This window comes from Tenrec ecaudatus, chromosome 3, assembly GCF_050624435.1.
Source record: "Tenrec ecaudatus isolate mTenEca1 chromosome 3, mTenEca1.hap1, whole genome shotgun sequence".
In the NCBI taxonomy this organism is placed as follows: domain Eukaryota; kingdom Metazoa; phylum Chordata; class Mammalia; order Afrosoricida; family Tenrecidae; genus Tenrec; species Tenrec ecaudatus.
This window is the reverse complement of record NC_134532.1, coordinates 144,123,942-144,141,453: the sequence shown is the minus strand read 5'-3', so window position 1 is coordinate 144,141,453 and position 17,512 is coordinate 144,123,942. Positions and strand designations below refer to the sequence as shown.

Sequence of the window (17,512 nt, the reverse complement as noted above, 5' to 3'; positions counted from 1 at the left end):
GAGTTCCTTCCCATGTCTCACTGAAAAATATTACAAAAGGGTAAGATGGATTTAATAATGAAGAGGCGGCCATAAGAGAACGAAACAGTTGCCCCAGGAATGACAGCGAGAGAGCTTCTCAGCAAAGACTGCTTGTTCAGTTCAAGATTCAATCTGACGGAGGGATTAGGGTTACAGCAGTGGAAGAGAAAAGTTTAAACATCCATAAGTTGTAATTTCCTATTTAACTAGTAAATTTTTCATATTGCCAGTACATTGCTTTGAGAAATAACTTCTCTTCCTCACCCTTTATGTCTCTTCTTCCCATTTTCTCCTTTTACCCTTTCTAGCTCCTACACTTTCCTCCTTCTATTTGACCTCATAATCACACACTTCGCTTTCAGCAAAGTGTTTTGTATGCAGGCAAACACGAAAGCAATATTACTCAGATTTACTGCTATAGCTGTACCTCGGGATTTTATTTGGATTTATTGTTACTTGTCTATCATTCCTAACTACCCTACAGTAACTGTCAAAAAGTGAAGGACTGACTATTAACCCAGGGATATGTCTGAAAGATATAAATGAAAATATTTGCGTAAGATAAGCACACCTCTCTCTCTCTCTCTCTCTCTCTCTCTCTCTCTCGCTCGCTCGCTCGCTCGCTCACGCTTTCCTTTTCCTCCTAAACCTCTTTAACTCATAAAAGAGCATCAGATGTCAAAGCAAGAAGAGTGTACGAAAGACTTTACTTCATTATAAATAATTCAGATATAAAACTCTTGGCAATTAATTCAGATTAATGACAAAACTCCCCCCCCCCCTTTCCCTGCTCGCACTTCCTCAATTCTCACGCCATCGACCCTTCCTCGCTCATTTCTGGTTCTTAAAACTCTGGGTTCTAAAACTTTGACCCTGTTATCTTTGGCATTTTGTATCTGATTTTAACAAAGCAGACTGGCAAGTTGACAACCATCCTTTCCAACAGTTACTCTACTTTAAGCAGTTAATGGAAGAGGAACTAATCTAGTTAAATGCCAAGGACTAGTTCATAAATCTGGACTGAGAGAACAGTTACGGCCACCACATCTCATTTGCAAAGTGGGAGCTGAAGTAAATGACCTGCTCTCCTCTTGCCATTTCTTGAGAGCTGCCAGCATTTCTATATACCGGACCACTGTGCAACTCAGACCTAGCACACCTCACAGATGGGCTTTCACACCAAATTACTCTGTGAGTGTCCGGCATTAGAATTCACAATCTGATTGGGACAAAATACAGAGAAGCAATTCAGAGAGTGAAAACTTTCTTGCATCAAAAATAAAACAAACAAAAATTAAATCTGAATCAGAAAATAAAATTGAGAGGAATGCAACTATCAATAAGGAAATAATAAACACATCCTGGTAAACAGGGAATTGGTAGGAATTCCAATCTTCCTTCTATGTAGAATTCAGTCTAAAGGAAAATGATTGTATTATGCTATATAACTCAGAAAATATTCCACAGATTTAATTATAAATTACAAATTGATCACCATCCAACAATGATAAATGTTAGCTTACTTTCCTATAGCAGTATCCTCAACTTTACCTTTATAAGTATTATAAAAACTGCCCAATTTTAGAGTTGCCTTGATTATCTCAGGTTTAAGGGAAATGTCATAAGTCATGATAACAGAAGATTTTAAATTCTCCAGAGTCAAAAATGATGTATCTCTTAAGAATTACTACGCTCTAAGGCATATATTCAACAATACAGTAGGACCCAGGACCTGGACGCTAATTCATTCTCGAAGGAGCATCGAGATGCAAGGCAATCGAGTTCCAAATCAATTTTTACCCATAAGAAATAAACAAAAACGGGTTAATCCATTCTTGACCACCAAGTTTTTATCCTAAACTTGCTTTTTTGTACAAAACATTACACAGAAATTTTAAAGTAAATTAGAATTAAATCATATAATTTAAATAAGAAACACAACATTAAACAAGTTTTTAACAACTACAGTATGGCCCATCCCTTGAGACTGAGGAGGATCTGGATCTGTGGACACGGATGTAGAGAGGAGGGATGGAGAGTCAGCCATTGTTCGGAAGGGGAATCCCCTTACATGAAATCAACTGGTAACTGCTTTTCGGGAGGGTTTATTTTTCCCCTTCTTGGCCTTTTTTCACTAGAACCTGGATGACTTTCTCAAAAAGAAAGAAAATCTGTCTGATGTGGTCTGCTTTTGGCGTTTCCTTCACTGTGTTCTAAAAAGGTTTACAAATTCTCATCAACAACATCAATAACTCGGTTAACCAGTTCCTTATCATGATGGTTCTTTTCATAAAACTCTTCCTTAGGACCTATGATTATTTTAATCTAAAAACAGTACAAAATCCACAAAAACTAGGAAGATTATAGCAAAGCATTTGGAACACAGCCGCAAAGGGTTTAAACAACACATACTAACAACGTCAACTAACGCAGAGTGACCGAAACCCACACTGCGTTTGTTTACAAAAATCAGGTGCATCAGGTCGGATTCCAAAGTTTTGTTCAAGCCTGATACAGCATTTTCTCGACATTTCGCGTCAAAATCGGATTATGTGGAGTACTGGTGTGGTCGAGTCCCAGGGTCCTACCGTACTTCGTTTTTATTCTTAATAAATTATTAATGCTATTTCTGCTTGCCATCTTTGAGTCAATTCTGTTTCTTGGTGGTCTCATGTGATAAAAGCGGCATCATGCACATGGCTCGGGCCACTGAATCGCTGTCTTGTGCATATTATAGGAAAACACTGTGACTTACTAGTGTAGAACACTGTGCTCAGAATTAGAAAATTAAAGTCTTGGCCCAGTTTGCTGAGCTGAGCACCCCAAGGCGTGGTTAGCTATGATGGGCCGCTGCTCCGTGGAAAGGGCAGGTGGAGTGAAGAAGGAGTGGCTGAGAAGCTAACATGTGAAAGCCATGCATGTAAGCTCAGACAAACACAGATAACGTGGTAAGAAAAGAACATCCAAATGGAATGGCCATGCAAATTCTTGGAGACATGAGAATGGAAGTAGGGAAGAAGGACTGGGTTGTCTAAGACTGAGGTGCCTACTGGCGATAGAAAAGCGGTTCCAGTTGATGTGTACCCTGAGGAAAAGGGAAGGATCCTGGGTTGATGCTTAGGAATTGATCAGTATTGGGATATAAATAAAATGAATTCGAGAAAGATGATCACAGAATACCTCTTCACTCCAGGATTTTTACCTGTATGCAATGCATAATATACATACTACCTGGCAATTTTAGAGATATATTGCTTTAGCAATAGCTTTGGCATTAAACACACACATATACATGTACATATGTACGTGTCTGCATATAGATGTGTGTGTATGTATCTAGATATGTGATGTGAGTTGTTAGAGTAGCGGGTTCTGAGTTCCATTGCTTTTCCTACCATCAACAGTTCAAACCCAGAAACTACTCCCGAGGAGAAAGATGAGGCAGTCTGTTTGCTCCTGTGAAGACTTACAGTTTCAGAAACTCTCAGTGCTAGGGAGCAATGCTATTCAATACTACGGGTCACCATGAGTTGGAATCAACTTGATGGTAGTGGGTTGGTTTTTGTTTGCTTGTTTGTTTGTGGATACAGAAAATTGAAAATTCATACAATCCTATATGTGTGTGGGTATGATTGTGTGTGTGTCTAATACTCACTAGTGTAGGTCTTACTGTTATTTGAATAAAATGTACTGAATATATAATCAGACTGTTAAAATGCATCGTTAAGATATGATAAGAAATGTTAAGAGATCACTAGGAAAAAACAAAGTTAATTTTTTATACTTTGTATTCAAACCCTAAATGTGTTTGGTACTGCATAAGATTATGAATACATATATAATATGTTTTATTTCCAGTACACTAATCTGCCTGCTGAAAAGTACTATGGAAATTTAAACTTTAGGAAATTGGAAGCATTTCCACTTTCCCATTTCCTGAGTGAAACATTAGATTATGGAAGAGACTGGTGCCTATTTGAGAATAAACTTGTCTTGCAATGGAGAAGATGGGGCAAAATTGTCCCAACTTCATTGATTTCTTTTTTAAGAAGCATAAGAAACATAGAGAAAAGAAACCAAACTTCTTATAGTACTTTTGAATGAGCTAATATTAATTCAAACTATGAAATTGATGCCTACTTCTATTCTTAGATATAATTTCTTAAAAGATTTTTTTAAAGATCATGTTATTTCATGACCTAAATTTGTGTGTCAATTTTTTTAATATAAGAAGTTAAATTCGGTTTAAGTAAAATTAATGGAAAATGTAAATGACTATCAGGTGTACCTAGGAGTGATTTTAAATAGGGAATTACTTTGAGATTATAAATAGATATTATACATGTCCTCATTTAGAAATTTAAAGGAAATCAAAGTTATTTAGCTTTAAAAACTTTAAAAGCATGTATCTTTATAATAAGTTATGAAAAATACATTCTAATCAAATAGATTTTTTTAAGTAACTGAGCAAGAGAGACTCATTTGTGCTCATTTTCTGAACAGTATTATGATAATTTCTTTGAAATAAAAAATAGAGTGGTGTCCCATTATTATTGACCTCAATGACATAGCAAATTTCAGGTCTTATAGAAGATAAAGAGTTTACTAATATTTTTCTCTACTCTTTCATTTTAGAGTTGTTTTTATGATTATTGGGGGCTCTTACAGCTCTAATCACAATCCATATACACATCCATTGTGTCAAACACATCTGTACATGTTGTCATCATCTTTTTCAAAACATTTTCATCAGCTCCTCATTTTCCCCCTCCTTCTCCCACCCTCCCTCTCTCATGTCCTCTAGATAATTTATAAATTAGTATTTTTCCCCCATGTCTTACACCAACCACTATCTCATTTCACCCACTTTTCTGCTGTCTGTCCACTTGGGAGGAGGGCCATATGTCAATTATTGTGATCGGTTCCCCCTTACTCCCCGCCCCCACATACCATTACCTTCCTACTATCACTGCTCCCCTTCTTGGTCCTGGGGGGTTTATCTGTCCTGGATTCCCTGTGTTGTGAGCGCTTCTCTGTACCAGTGTACATCCTCTGGTCTAGCCAGATTTGTAAGCTAGAATTGAGGTCATAGTAGTGGGCGGAGGGGAAGCGTCAAAGAACTAGAGGAAGGTTGTGTGTTTCATCAGAGCTAACGGAAAAGCTTGAAAGTACCAAGGTCACTTTCTGTATAATATGTTTTATTCATTTGGGTTTAAATTTTTTTTCACAGTTTCCTAACATCTATTATAACATTTACATAGACAGTATAAAGTATCTCAATATTTTTAAAGTATTATTGAATTTAAATATGCATCTGGAGTCCTCATGGCAGATTTTGGAGTATAGTCATTTTAACAGTATAATTCCAAGCACTGAAAACATCTGAACTATCAAATTAGCCGAGTCTTAGATTTGAGTGTCTCTCACACACCCACTAATGATTTTTACACTTTGCAAGTGTCCTGGGGAGCCTTAAGGCAGTGCCATTGCAAGATCTTTGACACGAAGATATCTATTTTAATCAATCTGAAGATGAGGTGATTTACTAGCACAGCAGTGTTTAGAGGGACCCCTGAAAGGACAGACTCAATAAAGGAGATGCCATTGAAGAGGGTGAGTTCTGTTTGCTTTGAGCACGAGCATTCTGAAGAAGTAGGCGTGAACATGCATCTTAAACTAGAGTTCTAAACAAGAGGCTGAGTCTGCCTCATTTGTCACTGAAGTCATCAGGCTTCTTTGAGGCCCTTTAAAAGAACCTTTGCCACCCTGGTAGTGTAGTGGGTTAAATGTTGGGCTGCAAACCACAGGGTCAGCAGTTCAAAACCATTGATAATGTCCTGGGAGAAAGATACAGCTTTCCACTCCCATTGAGAGTTACAGTCTTAGAAATGCAGAGGGACACTTCTACTGTGTCCTTTAGTACTGCTTTGCCTCAGGAACTGAATAGATGGCAGTGAGCTTGGTTTTTGGAGCATGACACCTGATGGAATCCCTGAGTGATGTAAACAATTCAACATTCAGCTACTGGTCAAAAGTTGGGTGGTTTGAATCCACCCAAAGGTGTTTCAGAAGACAGACCTAGTTTTGTTGGGGGTTTTTTTCCATGAAGGTCACAACCTTGAAAACTTTGGGGCCAGTTCTACTCTGCACACGTGGCTGGGCTGGCTTGTCGATGGTCTGGTAGCTGAGACTAATATTCCCTCATGATGAAATCCAATATAATCTGATGACTTGCACGATGAAGTCTGCTAGAAGTCAGTCAACTGGAAGTTTCTTTGGGCGTGTGGTCTGCTTTCAACAGATGTGAACATTGTGGACAAGCTTGCTCGCTTTTCGATAGGCCTGCATACTGCAACTGGCTTGCCATCTGAGTTCTAGTTCTTTAGACTTGAGTCAGTGGTCTGTCACGTTCCCTATCAATTTTGGGATTTGTCAGCAGTCTGTCATCATGCCAGTCAACCTTGGATTCATTTGCTTCTGTAGCCAGAAGCCTGCCATCTGACCTATCAGTGTTGGCTTCATCAGTCCCTATAGCTCCATGTGCTAAAAGAAGCATCCTGGAACTAACTACAAGCCTTTCTTTTTTGATCTTGTTGTGTTGTGGTTTTCTGTTTTATTTTTTTGTTTTGTTTTCATTGGCTTGTTGTTGTTTTGTTTTCTTTTGTTGCTTAGTTTTGCTATGTCTTGTTTTTGTGCATGTTATTATCTGCACAGGTCTGTCTAAATAAGATAAGCTGGATGAAAAATCTGGAGGAGAAAACAACAGGACCAACAGTCCTGAGGGGGGAATGAGAGAGAGGGAGGTAGGAGAAAAGGAAGTGGTGTTAATAAACCCAGGGACAATGGAACAACAAGTGATCCAAATCGGTGGTAAGGAGGGTGTAGGAGGCCTGGTAGGGAGTAATAAAGGGTAATAAAGAAGAATTACTGAAACCCAAATGAAGGCTGAGCATGACAGTGAGACAAGTGGAAAATAAAATGAAACAGAGGAAAAAGTTAGGAGGCAAAGGACAATTATAGAGGTCTAAATACAGGCATGTGCATATGCAAATACATTAATATATGAGGATAGGGAAATAGATTTATGTGCATACATTTATAGGTTTAGTAGTAAGGTAGCAGATGGACATTGGGCCTCCACTCAAGTATTCCCTCAATGCAACAATACTTTGTTCTATTAAACTGGCATTCCATGATGCTCACCTTCCCGACAAAATCGCTGAAGACAAAGCGGATGCATAAGCAAATGTGGCAATGAAAGCTGATGGAGCCTAACTATCAAAAGATATAGCGTCTAGGGTCATAAATACTTGAAGATAAACAAACAGCCATCCAGTTCAGAAGCAGCAAAGGCCACATGGAAGAAGGACACCAATCTGTGTGACCATGAGGTGTCAAAGGGATGAGGTATCAGGCATCACAGAACAAAACACCATACATTGTGAATGAGGGGGAGTGTGGAGTGGGGACCCAAGGCCCATCTGTAGGCAATTGGACATCCTCTTATGGAAGAGTCGCGGTGAGCAGACGAGCTAGTCAGGGTCCAGTGTAGCAACGATGAAACATACAACTTTCCTCTACTTCCTAAATGTTTCCTTCCCGCTTCCCCCCACTATCATGATCCCAATTCTACCTTACAAATGTGGCTAGACCAGAGGATGTACACTACTACAGATAGAAACTGGAAACACAGGGAATCCAGGACAGATGATCCCTTCAGGACCAGTGGTGACAGTAGTGATACCAGGAGGGTGGAAGGAGGGTGGGGTATAAAGGGGGAACCGATTGCTGGGAGCTACATATAACCTCTTCCCTGGGGGATGTACAACAGAAAAGTGGGTGAAGGGAGGCGTTGGACAGTGTAAGATATGACAAAATAATATTTTATAAGTTATCAAGGGTTCATGAGGGAAGGTGGAGTGGGGAGGGAGGGGGAAAAATGAGGAGCTGATGCCAGGGACTTAGGTGGAGAGCAAATGTTTTGAGGATAAGGGTAACGAATGTACACATGTGCTTGACACAATGTATGGAAGTATAGATTGTGATAAGAGTTGTATGAGCCCACAATAAAATGATTATTAAAAAAAGGAGTCTCCAGCCTGACATCTGAGCCACACGCTTTGATCTTGCCCACCTCTACAGCTGCGTGCGCTTTCTCTTTTACATAAACTCTATGTACATAAGCATATAGAAGCTTCACTGATTTTGCCTAAGCCACATGATCACCATGAGCTAGAATCAACTCCTAGGCAACTTAACAACAACACATTACCTAATGTTATCAGATTCTTTTTAATGTTGTAGATTTTTTTAAAGTGAAGAATTGACGGTGATTTATTTTAAAGAATGAGCATTATCTTTTTAAGCTGCTACCAACCATTGTTTCATAAAATCAAAGTTATAACTGCACAATAACAAGAGTTCTCTTAATGTAATCAGTCTTGCTTAATTGAAAACTCATTATATTTCATGTTTTTTATCACATCGCTGAGTGATGAGAACTTTGTCACATGCTGGCAATGTAGCAGGTTATGAGGCGGATTGTTACCTACAAGATCGGCAGTTCAAAACCACCAACTGCTCAGCTAGGGAAAGGTGAGGTGTTCTACTCGTATAAAGAAGTACAGCCCGAAGATAAACAAGTGGCTATATAGCTCAGAAGCAACAACGCCCACATGGAAGAAACACACCAGCCTGTGTGACAACAAGCTGTTGAACGGATTAGGTATCAAGCATCAAGGAACAAAAAATCATATTATTGTAAATTTGGGTGAGTGCAGAGTGGAGACTCAAAGCCCAATGCTAGCCAACTGGATACCCCTTGCTGAGAGGATGTGGGGAGGAAATGAACCAGGCAGTGTGTAGGGTAGCAACAATGAAACATATAACTTTCCTCTAGTTCTTAAATACTCCCCCCCCCCATACCCGCCACTATCATGATCCCAATTCTACCTTGCAAATCTGGCTAGACCAGAGGATGTACATTGGTACAGATAGCAACTGGAAACACAGGGAATCCAGGAGAGATTACTCCTTCAGGACCAGTGGTGAGAGTGGCGATGCCTGGAGGGTGGAGGGAATGTGGGGTAGAAAGGGGGAACTGATTACAGGAATCTACACATAGCCTCCTCCCTGGGGGAAGGACAGCAGAGAAGAGGGTGGGGGGAGGCGTCAGACAGTGTAATATATGACAAAATAATTATAATAATAATATATGAATAATGAAGGGTTCATGAGGGAGGGGGAGTGGAGAGCAGCAGATATTAAGGGCTCAAGTAGAAGGCAAATGTTTTGAGAATGATGATGGCAACAAATGTACATATGTGCTTGACACAATGATGGATGTGTGGATTGAGATAAGAATTGTATGAGCCCCCAATAAAATAATTGAGAAAAAAAAGTAGTATAGCCGTGGAAGCCCACAGGGACAGTTCTACCCTCATCTGTAGGGTCACCTTGCTATGAGTTGGACTAGACTGATGGCAGTGACTCTGGTTTGAGCCTTTGCTCTCTTGCTATCAGTGCTCCACAGGATACCCTGGGGACTTCGCCTTGCCTTTATCTCAGAGTGGCTGTGCTACCCTTTCATCAGTTGGTGATTGTGAAAAGAGTTGTATGAGACCCCCATAAAAACGATTAAATAATTAAAAAAGGAAATGTCCAGAAAATAAACAAAAACTTTTTAAAATGTTAGCTTTAAAATTTTTTTAATGTTAGCATTAACTTGTAATTTTAACTTTGCTTTGAACTTTTATGTTTCTCAAGTATCCAACTGTTAAGTCTGAAATCACTATAAAGAAGAATTAAAGTCAATGCCTGTGATGATTAGGCATGATGTGAACTAGACACACCTGGGTAAGGGTCAAAGTGGAGCCCAACCTATGAATCAGGTTGAAGTTTGATAACGCTTCCTTGAGGGCTGTGGCAGTAGAGTACAGAGTCCATCTCTCTTTGGCCCTTCATCTTCTGAGGGATTTGGACTGGTTGCTAGATCTCCTGCTGCGTCCACTGCTGATCCCAGGACCTGCTAGCAGACTACCAACTGTGCACACAGACAGCTAGCTTCCAATTTATGTTACCGCTGCTTCCACCGTCTTACAACTGTGTAAGCCACTGCTTGCTACAAATCTCTTTCTACAGGAAACCGTGTACAAGCGTCCCTGGTTTTGCTTCCCCAAAGAACCCAACCTGACACAATGCCATTTTCTAAATTTTGCTTTCCTAAAAAAAAAATAAATAAATGGCATGTGTCTGCAACGTTGTAATTAAATTTCACCTCTGTGTAATATGAAATCCTATCCATTTTAAAACTAGCAGATAGATTGGGAGGCTGTCCCCACAGTACACTGTCGTTCCTATCTTGCAGTATATAAATTCATGCCTACTTCCTGGTGAATGTGGAAATGAAGGTTAACATAACCTCCGTTACCAGTCAAGCAGCCCTGAGAGATTTAATTGGTTTGTGGAACAACTCCAAAACCACTCTTGCGCTTTCTTCTTCCTTTGCCTTTCTTTCTCTAACTCTGGATTTGCAAATTAAAAGCAAACAGAATGCATGGTGATGCATCATTTATAAATTACCTTGTTAGTGCAACAACAAAACACTGCTTTGAAAAAGCAAGCACACTCCTGCTGCGGACTCCAGCGCGTTTGATAGAAACCCTTCAAAAGAGTCCACGGCTTAGCGGAGGTTGTGTCTGTGGAGACTTCGATCTGTACCTGCTGTCCCCTGTCACTCCCTGCAAACTTGGTGGCAGATGTTGCAGCGCTGAGTTGTCTCTGAAGTGGCTTTCTGTCCTGTCTCCCCACCGCAACAGAGTCAAACTACATTAGATCTCTCTATTTGTGCCTCGGGCAAGTTGGGGAGCCCAGCTGTGTCCAGCCCCACTCCTCCCTTCGGGGTGTCAGCCCTCCAGGCAGTACTGTGACACCAAAACGGCCCTGCCTCGCTCAGCCACCTCCGGCCACTCGCTGCGGGCTGCGGCAAACAGATGCGGGCGACACCCTGCGAGCCCCCGCCCGGGCGCGCGGCGCTGAAACCTTCAGGACTGGAGGCTGAGCCAGGCGGGGCGCAGCCCGCGGACCCCGCCACCCCGCAGGAGCTGAGGGACAAGCCAGAGAGGCCTCGCGCCGCTTTGATACTTTATGCCTGAACTTCAATGACGGGATCCAGGCCTTCAATTCAGCTGCGCCTTCTGCAAAAGAGCTCGGTGTGGCCCGTGGCGCCGCCAAAGGAAAGCGTTTGGCCTGGAATTGGCGTGAGGGGTTTGCAGAGGGATCTGCCTGGCGCTGGCTTTGAGGAGACAGGCACGGATTTGTCTGCTAAACTGAGCTCTCCAGAGACTGCGTGGTCTGCAGTCAATGATGTGTAAATAAACGACAAGGCTGGTTTCTAAAGCAGAAAGCAAGCTGTGGACCAGGCTTTTGGGAACTACTGGTATTTGGGAACTACGAACCATAACCTGAGAGTCATCTCGTTTTATTGTCTCTCAAGCAGCATAAAGTTTGTCTTACCTTTAAAAAAGAAAGAAAGAAACACCGCCTATTGCTTCCTTTAAAACTCAAGTATGAGAAGAGAACACATTTTTAACAACTAGAATTAAGTTTTCCAAATTTAATTTCTACAATGTAAAAAATTACTATGTATTACCTATACATGCTCACACCTTGTCCATGGTATTATTCAAATCCCTTGTGAGCACATAAACGTAAAAATATTTGCCAAGCATATTCATCAATCTATATATTAATACAAACTTTTTTTTAAGAATTGGCCTTGTTCTAATGAGTTATTTGTAAGCACTGACAAAACATTTGAGAGGGGATCGGTGTCTCTAATGTAATACCATTAACATAGGCCCTAAAATAGAATGAGAACATGTGATAAGAAAAATAAAAGTGTTTCTTTAAATATAAGGTGATAAACTGCTCCAAAGGACAATAGACACCTGTTAATGGATTAAAATGTGTCTTCCCCATCCCCTTAAAAAAACACTTGTTGTCTTCACCACTATACCTGAGATTAGAAACCCATTTGGGAATGGAGTTCTTTGTTATGTTAATGAGATAGTATTTGGGTAAGGAACGTCTTAAATAAGGTTCTTTTGAAACATAAGAGATTACAAAAAAGTGAGCCAGGCAGAGATGGGACAAAGGGCAAGGGCAAGCCACTGGAAGATCACCCAGGAATAGACTCTATTAAGAGACAAGTATGGGCCTTTCTGCAGAAATGATCCAGTGAGAAATTTTCCCCTCGAGCCAGCACCTTGAATTTGGACTCTTCGCATGTAAGGTAGAATTGGGATCATGATAGTGGGGGGTGGGGGGGCAAGGAAACATTTAGGAACTAGAGGAATGTTGTATGTTACATCATTGCTACACTGCACCCTGACTGGCTGGTCTGCTCACCACAACCCTTCCGGAAGAGGATGTCCAATAGCCTACAGATGAGTCTGGGGTCTCCACCCCTCACTCCCCTTCTTCACAATGATATGATTTTTTTTTGTTCTGATGATGCCTGATACCTGATCCCTTCGACACCTTGTGATCGCACAGGCTGTGTGCTTCTTCCATGTGGTCTTTGTTGCTTCTGAGCTAGATGGCTGCTTGTTTACCTTCAAACCTTTAAGACCCCAGACGCTATATCATTTGATAGCCGGGCACCATCAGCTTCGCCACATTAACTTTTCCTTCCGCATCCTAGAAATCTAGCAACTCACCAACCACTCTATTTGGCTGCTTCTGTGACCCTGCTCTTGAAGCTTCATCTATGGAAATACTCGTTCCGTTAACATCAGCTGTTAAATCCTTTCCATTGTCAGACACAGATATCTTCTAAAAGGCTTGCCGTAATTTTCTTCTACTGAGAGTTAACTTCTCTTGTGTGCATGAAGAGTATGTGGCATAGCATCCTGTGCTCTAATATAGCACAGATCATATTTCAGCACTCTGTGCTTGTATAATCCAAGCAGTATTGAATTGAATCTGATTTGGTCGAAATGAGGAAAAACTAACTAATTCTGAATTCTGACACACCTACTTCTCCCTTATAAATGATCTCATTACCTGGCATTTTTCATTTAAAATAATAGTAAAAAGATCTATCATCCACTATTTTTCTCATTAATCTGTATAATCAGAAAGTATGATGTAGTGAAAAATGAGTAATACTGGCTCTCGTGGTTAACTGAGGTTTTGTGTGTCAACTTGCCTGGGCCATGATTCTCATGGAAGTTATGCAATATGGTTGGGCATTTACGTACTATAAAATTTGGCGATAATGTACTGATGAGGTCTCCCTCCATTTTGTGAGTTGATGTGGGCATCCTCACTTTTTCATAATGCCAATTGTTGCCTAACAACCTGGTTGTGGGAACCTAACAATGCCAGTAAGTGAGGAGTTGATGTATTTAAAGGAAATATTAATAGCAGGGCAGACACCACTGTTTCCTTTTGACGGGTAGTGTATTTTCAGTGCAAACCCAGTACTTACGAAAGAGAAAAGGATCATACACATGAACCAATGTCTAACCTAAGGAGGGAAAATTCCTAAACTGATACAGGCAAGACAATTTTAAAACAGGTAAAGGGAAGGTCTACCACGCTGCACAAGACACAGACTTGTTGCCTTTTTTGTGGAAAGAGCTCCACACATTTAAATAGAAGAGTTTTCTATTAACCACTGTGACCTGGGTATGACAGAGGATGTTTCATAAGCCAGCTTCTCTGCATTTGGTCCTACCAGATGACAAATAATGATCTGTCAGAAACATTGCAGCAAGACTTTCCCCAATGGGAATTCCAAAATAGTTGAATTCCGAAATAGTTGTTAAAATTCCCTCCATCTCTTGCGCGGGCCGGAGGTGTTGGCTGTGACATGTCCTCACAGGTCACAGCACCAACGGCGCCGGGGTACAAAGACTCCCGGCCCCACAGTGCATGCCCAGCTGCCAAGGGCAGCCTTCTGTTTTCGTCTGGTTGGTTCCTTTTTCTTTTTTAAGAAAAAAATAAAAGCAAAGTGGACTGGGAAAAAAAATTCCCTCCATCTCATATAAGTAAATGTTAAGATGTACACTCTTAATGTGATGCTTTAGCCATCTTACTAGAATTTTATAATACTACATGACTTAATTATATTAATACTAAATATCTTAACTATAAGGTAAATTTTCATTTTATCCTTTAAAATTGTAAGTGAAATTTTTGATTGAATATAAAGGACTCTTAAATTGACTCCTGTACATTTATCTTCTGTTAAAATGGAGATATTATCATGTTGACTCAATAAAAATAATCCTAATATTGTAAACAGTAGTATGCCTCCAAACCCAAACTACATCCTGATACATAAGAAACGGTTTAAAACGTTTTTTCTTAGATTTACACGATCAGAAATAATGGTAATATAGCATTCTTTAAAACCCTTCTAGCCAATGTTCTGAAAACAAACGAATCTTAATTTATGTGGTTCTGAGGTCTTGTTGCTAGTAAATCCTAGGGAAGGACTTGAACTAATAACTTCCAGTCTGTCTTTCCCACTGGGGATGACCCCAGACCACGACATCTTCTAAGTCAGAGGTTGAAAGCATGAGCACAAAAGACCTTGATGTGTATGCATTACATTAAGTGGTGTTAAGCCAGCGCTTCAGGATGCATTTCACTCTATGGTTTAGCAATTCAACTGCACAAAAGGAGCCCCGTCCTGAGATGTAATCAGGATTTTGGATCTCTTTATTATTATTTCACTACTTCATTATATCGACCGCCCTCGGCTCGTTCCCAGTACATGCCCACGTACTAACCTCGTCTCCTTCCTGAGGTCTCATCAGGGACACGCGGTCATACTGCCGCCTTAGCAAGGCCCAGAGCGCATCAAGACGACCCTGGAGAGAAAGGTAATTTGTAAATTCCCAGGGAGTATACCGACCTTAGTCCCTTGCCTTTGTCCTATTAAAACCTGCACTAAAATATCTAAAGAAAAACCTGGAGGGTCTCACCATCAATAAAGTATTCAGCTGTTTGCATTTAAGATGTCTGTCTGCTATTTGATCAAACCTCACTTCTGTTCAATCTTATTTTTCTGTCTTTTTTCAATATCAATGTATTTGTCTCTGAATCTTTTTTACTCCCCTGCTGTAATATTTTCTGTCGAGAAATTTCCCTACGGTTAAGTTTGGTGTTCTCCAAGACTTCCAGTGCACAGGAGAACTCAGTCAAGGCTTGGGGGAAGCAGTTTGGTGACAGCTATCTTGGGCTCTGTGCTTTCATTAGTTTTCCTGTAGACTTTTCAAAAATCCAATATGCAATATTGTAGTACTATTTCGACGACTACTATCCAAACTTTTATCAAGGTTTTGTCTTTTAAATATATAGTTATGAATGCTTACTTAATTGATCCAGTTCTCTATATTGTAAGTCTTATTCTTGGATCAAGTAAATTACTTTGACTCCCTGTTAGGTTGTCTGTTTTTTTAAACTGTAATTTGACATATTGCCTGTGGCCTGCATTGAGGTACCAAACAATTAGATATAACAGTTACAGATTTTAGGGAAGAGATTTTCTTTCATAGGTCCTCAGAATAACAACCTTGAAGTATGCTTTTATCTCATAAAATTATGAATTTGATAAGTGATATCATACTTTCCACTTTGCCATGATGCTACTATTAAATTTTGTAATGCTTACTTATAGAATTATTTATGTAATATGTCATTTTTAATTAAAAAGTAACAACCAAATCTATATTCACCGTGTGTTACTTCTAAGTTTGCTACTAGAAATTATATGTCCAAAAAATAAGGTAATTATGCGTGGCCACACAATTTATCATTTATCCATTGCAAGAGAAGGTAAAAAAGGACACAATAACATGAGTAAGTGCTTACCTATGGACCCAATATGTGCAAAAGTACATAAATGAACAAAAGAATAAATGAATCCTGCATGGAGTATGATCTCCACTATCACGACTATAGTGAAGGACATATTAATTGCAGTGTGAGATGATGGATACATGTATTTTATTCCTTCATGAATAAAAATAAATGTATTAATAATTATAGTTAATGCTTTAATGTAATAAAGTATTTTTCATATTGTCTTATTCAAGTAATGACCAATTATCATCCTTTAGTGATAAAGAGTGGGGAATGCACTAAGCCACAGGTAAGAAATTTCAATAAAGTCCATTCCTGATAGAAAACGACCTATTGTTATAAGTTTGGTCTTCATCTTTTAACTAAATTCTCCAGCCATTTAAACTACCAGTCAATTATCACGTCCTCCAGATAGCAGGGGAAGGAATCTAAAAAGTTATCATTTCTACCAAAGGTTTACGTCAAATTGCACAACATCGAGACAAGTACCTTAATTGGGGTGTACCACTTTGTCTGAGAAGACTGGTGAAGTGGTTTGGGCTTAGGTGGTCTAGGCCTGGCTGGTTCCTCTTCTTCTTCAGGAATTGTTACCACAGCATTTTTGGCTTTTTCTAGTCTCGCTCCTTCTTCAGTAGATCCTTTATCTCCCCAACGGACCTTGAAAATCGAAGATAAATAATACTATCAGAATACGCTATTCGAGAGGAGCAAACTCTTTATTTAAAGCATGGTCCTTTGGTTCACGATCTCAAAGGGAAAAGAAATGGACACTGTATGCAAACACAACATACAAAAAGCAACTGCCACCCAGTTCATTCTGACTCGGGTGCTTTGGAATAGGGCTCTGCCCCAAAAGGTTTTCAGTGGCTGGCATACTTAGAAGTAGATCACTACGCTTATGTTTGAGGCACCTCTGGGTAGACTTTAAAAAACAAATGTTTATGTCATCAAGGAGTCATGGTAGGACAATGGGTTGAGTACTGGGTCACTAAGCAAGAGACTGGAAAACTCAGCAGGTGAAAGATGAGGCACTTAGCTTCCAAAAAAGCTTTACAGCCTTGGAAACCCAATGGACAATTCTACTCTGTCCTATAGGGTTATTATGAATTGGAATCCCCTTGTATCCCATGGAGTTTGAGTTTGGGATTTTAGGATAGGGGCCTTAACCATTTGCACCACCTAAGGACTCCCTGGTGCCTTAGTGAGTTGTGCTTTGTGCTACCAAACAGAGATCAGGAGTTCGAGATCGCCATCTGCTCAGGAGGAGAAAGATGAGGCTGGCTATTCCTGCTAAGAGTTAGAATCTCAGAAATCGACCGGAGCAGTGTTACCCTGTCCTGTCAGGTCACCGCCAGTCAGGTGGCAGTTGTTTGTGTTGTTGACGGACTGCTGACTTAACAAATTCTCCTTTTGCTATAATGTGTTTCTCACTACTCTGTACTTAACACTGAGATCCTGAGGGGAGGGGGGGGGGTGCAGGGGCAGTTCTTCCATAAATATCTGGAATAAATTAAATTTGAAACAACTATTTTTCCATAGTTTCAAATCAGGAGTTCATTTGTTTATATAGGAAAAATATGACAGTTTGCAATTCTGCCCTCCAGTTGGGCACGAT

General features: G+C 40.1%; 1 protein-coding gene across 1 annotated transcript in view; it reads right to left on the bottom strand.

Annotated features, from left to right (window-relative positions):
* ANTXR2 (ANTXR cell adhesion molecule 2) overlaps window positions 1-17,512 on the bottom strand; it is a 169,354-nt gene that overhangs the window by 52,111 nt on the left and 99,731 nt on the right. The window contains exons 15-16 of the mRNA XM_075544147.1: window positions 16,387-16,554; window positions 14,823-14,903 (exon numbers count right to left, since the gene is read on the bottom strand). Coding sequence (XP_075400262.1) covers window positions 14,823-14,903; window positions 16,387-16,554 — 249 coding nt within the window. The remainder of the gene's footprint in view (window positions 1-14,822; window positions 14,904-16,386; window positions 16,555-17,512) is intronic.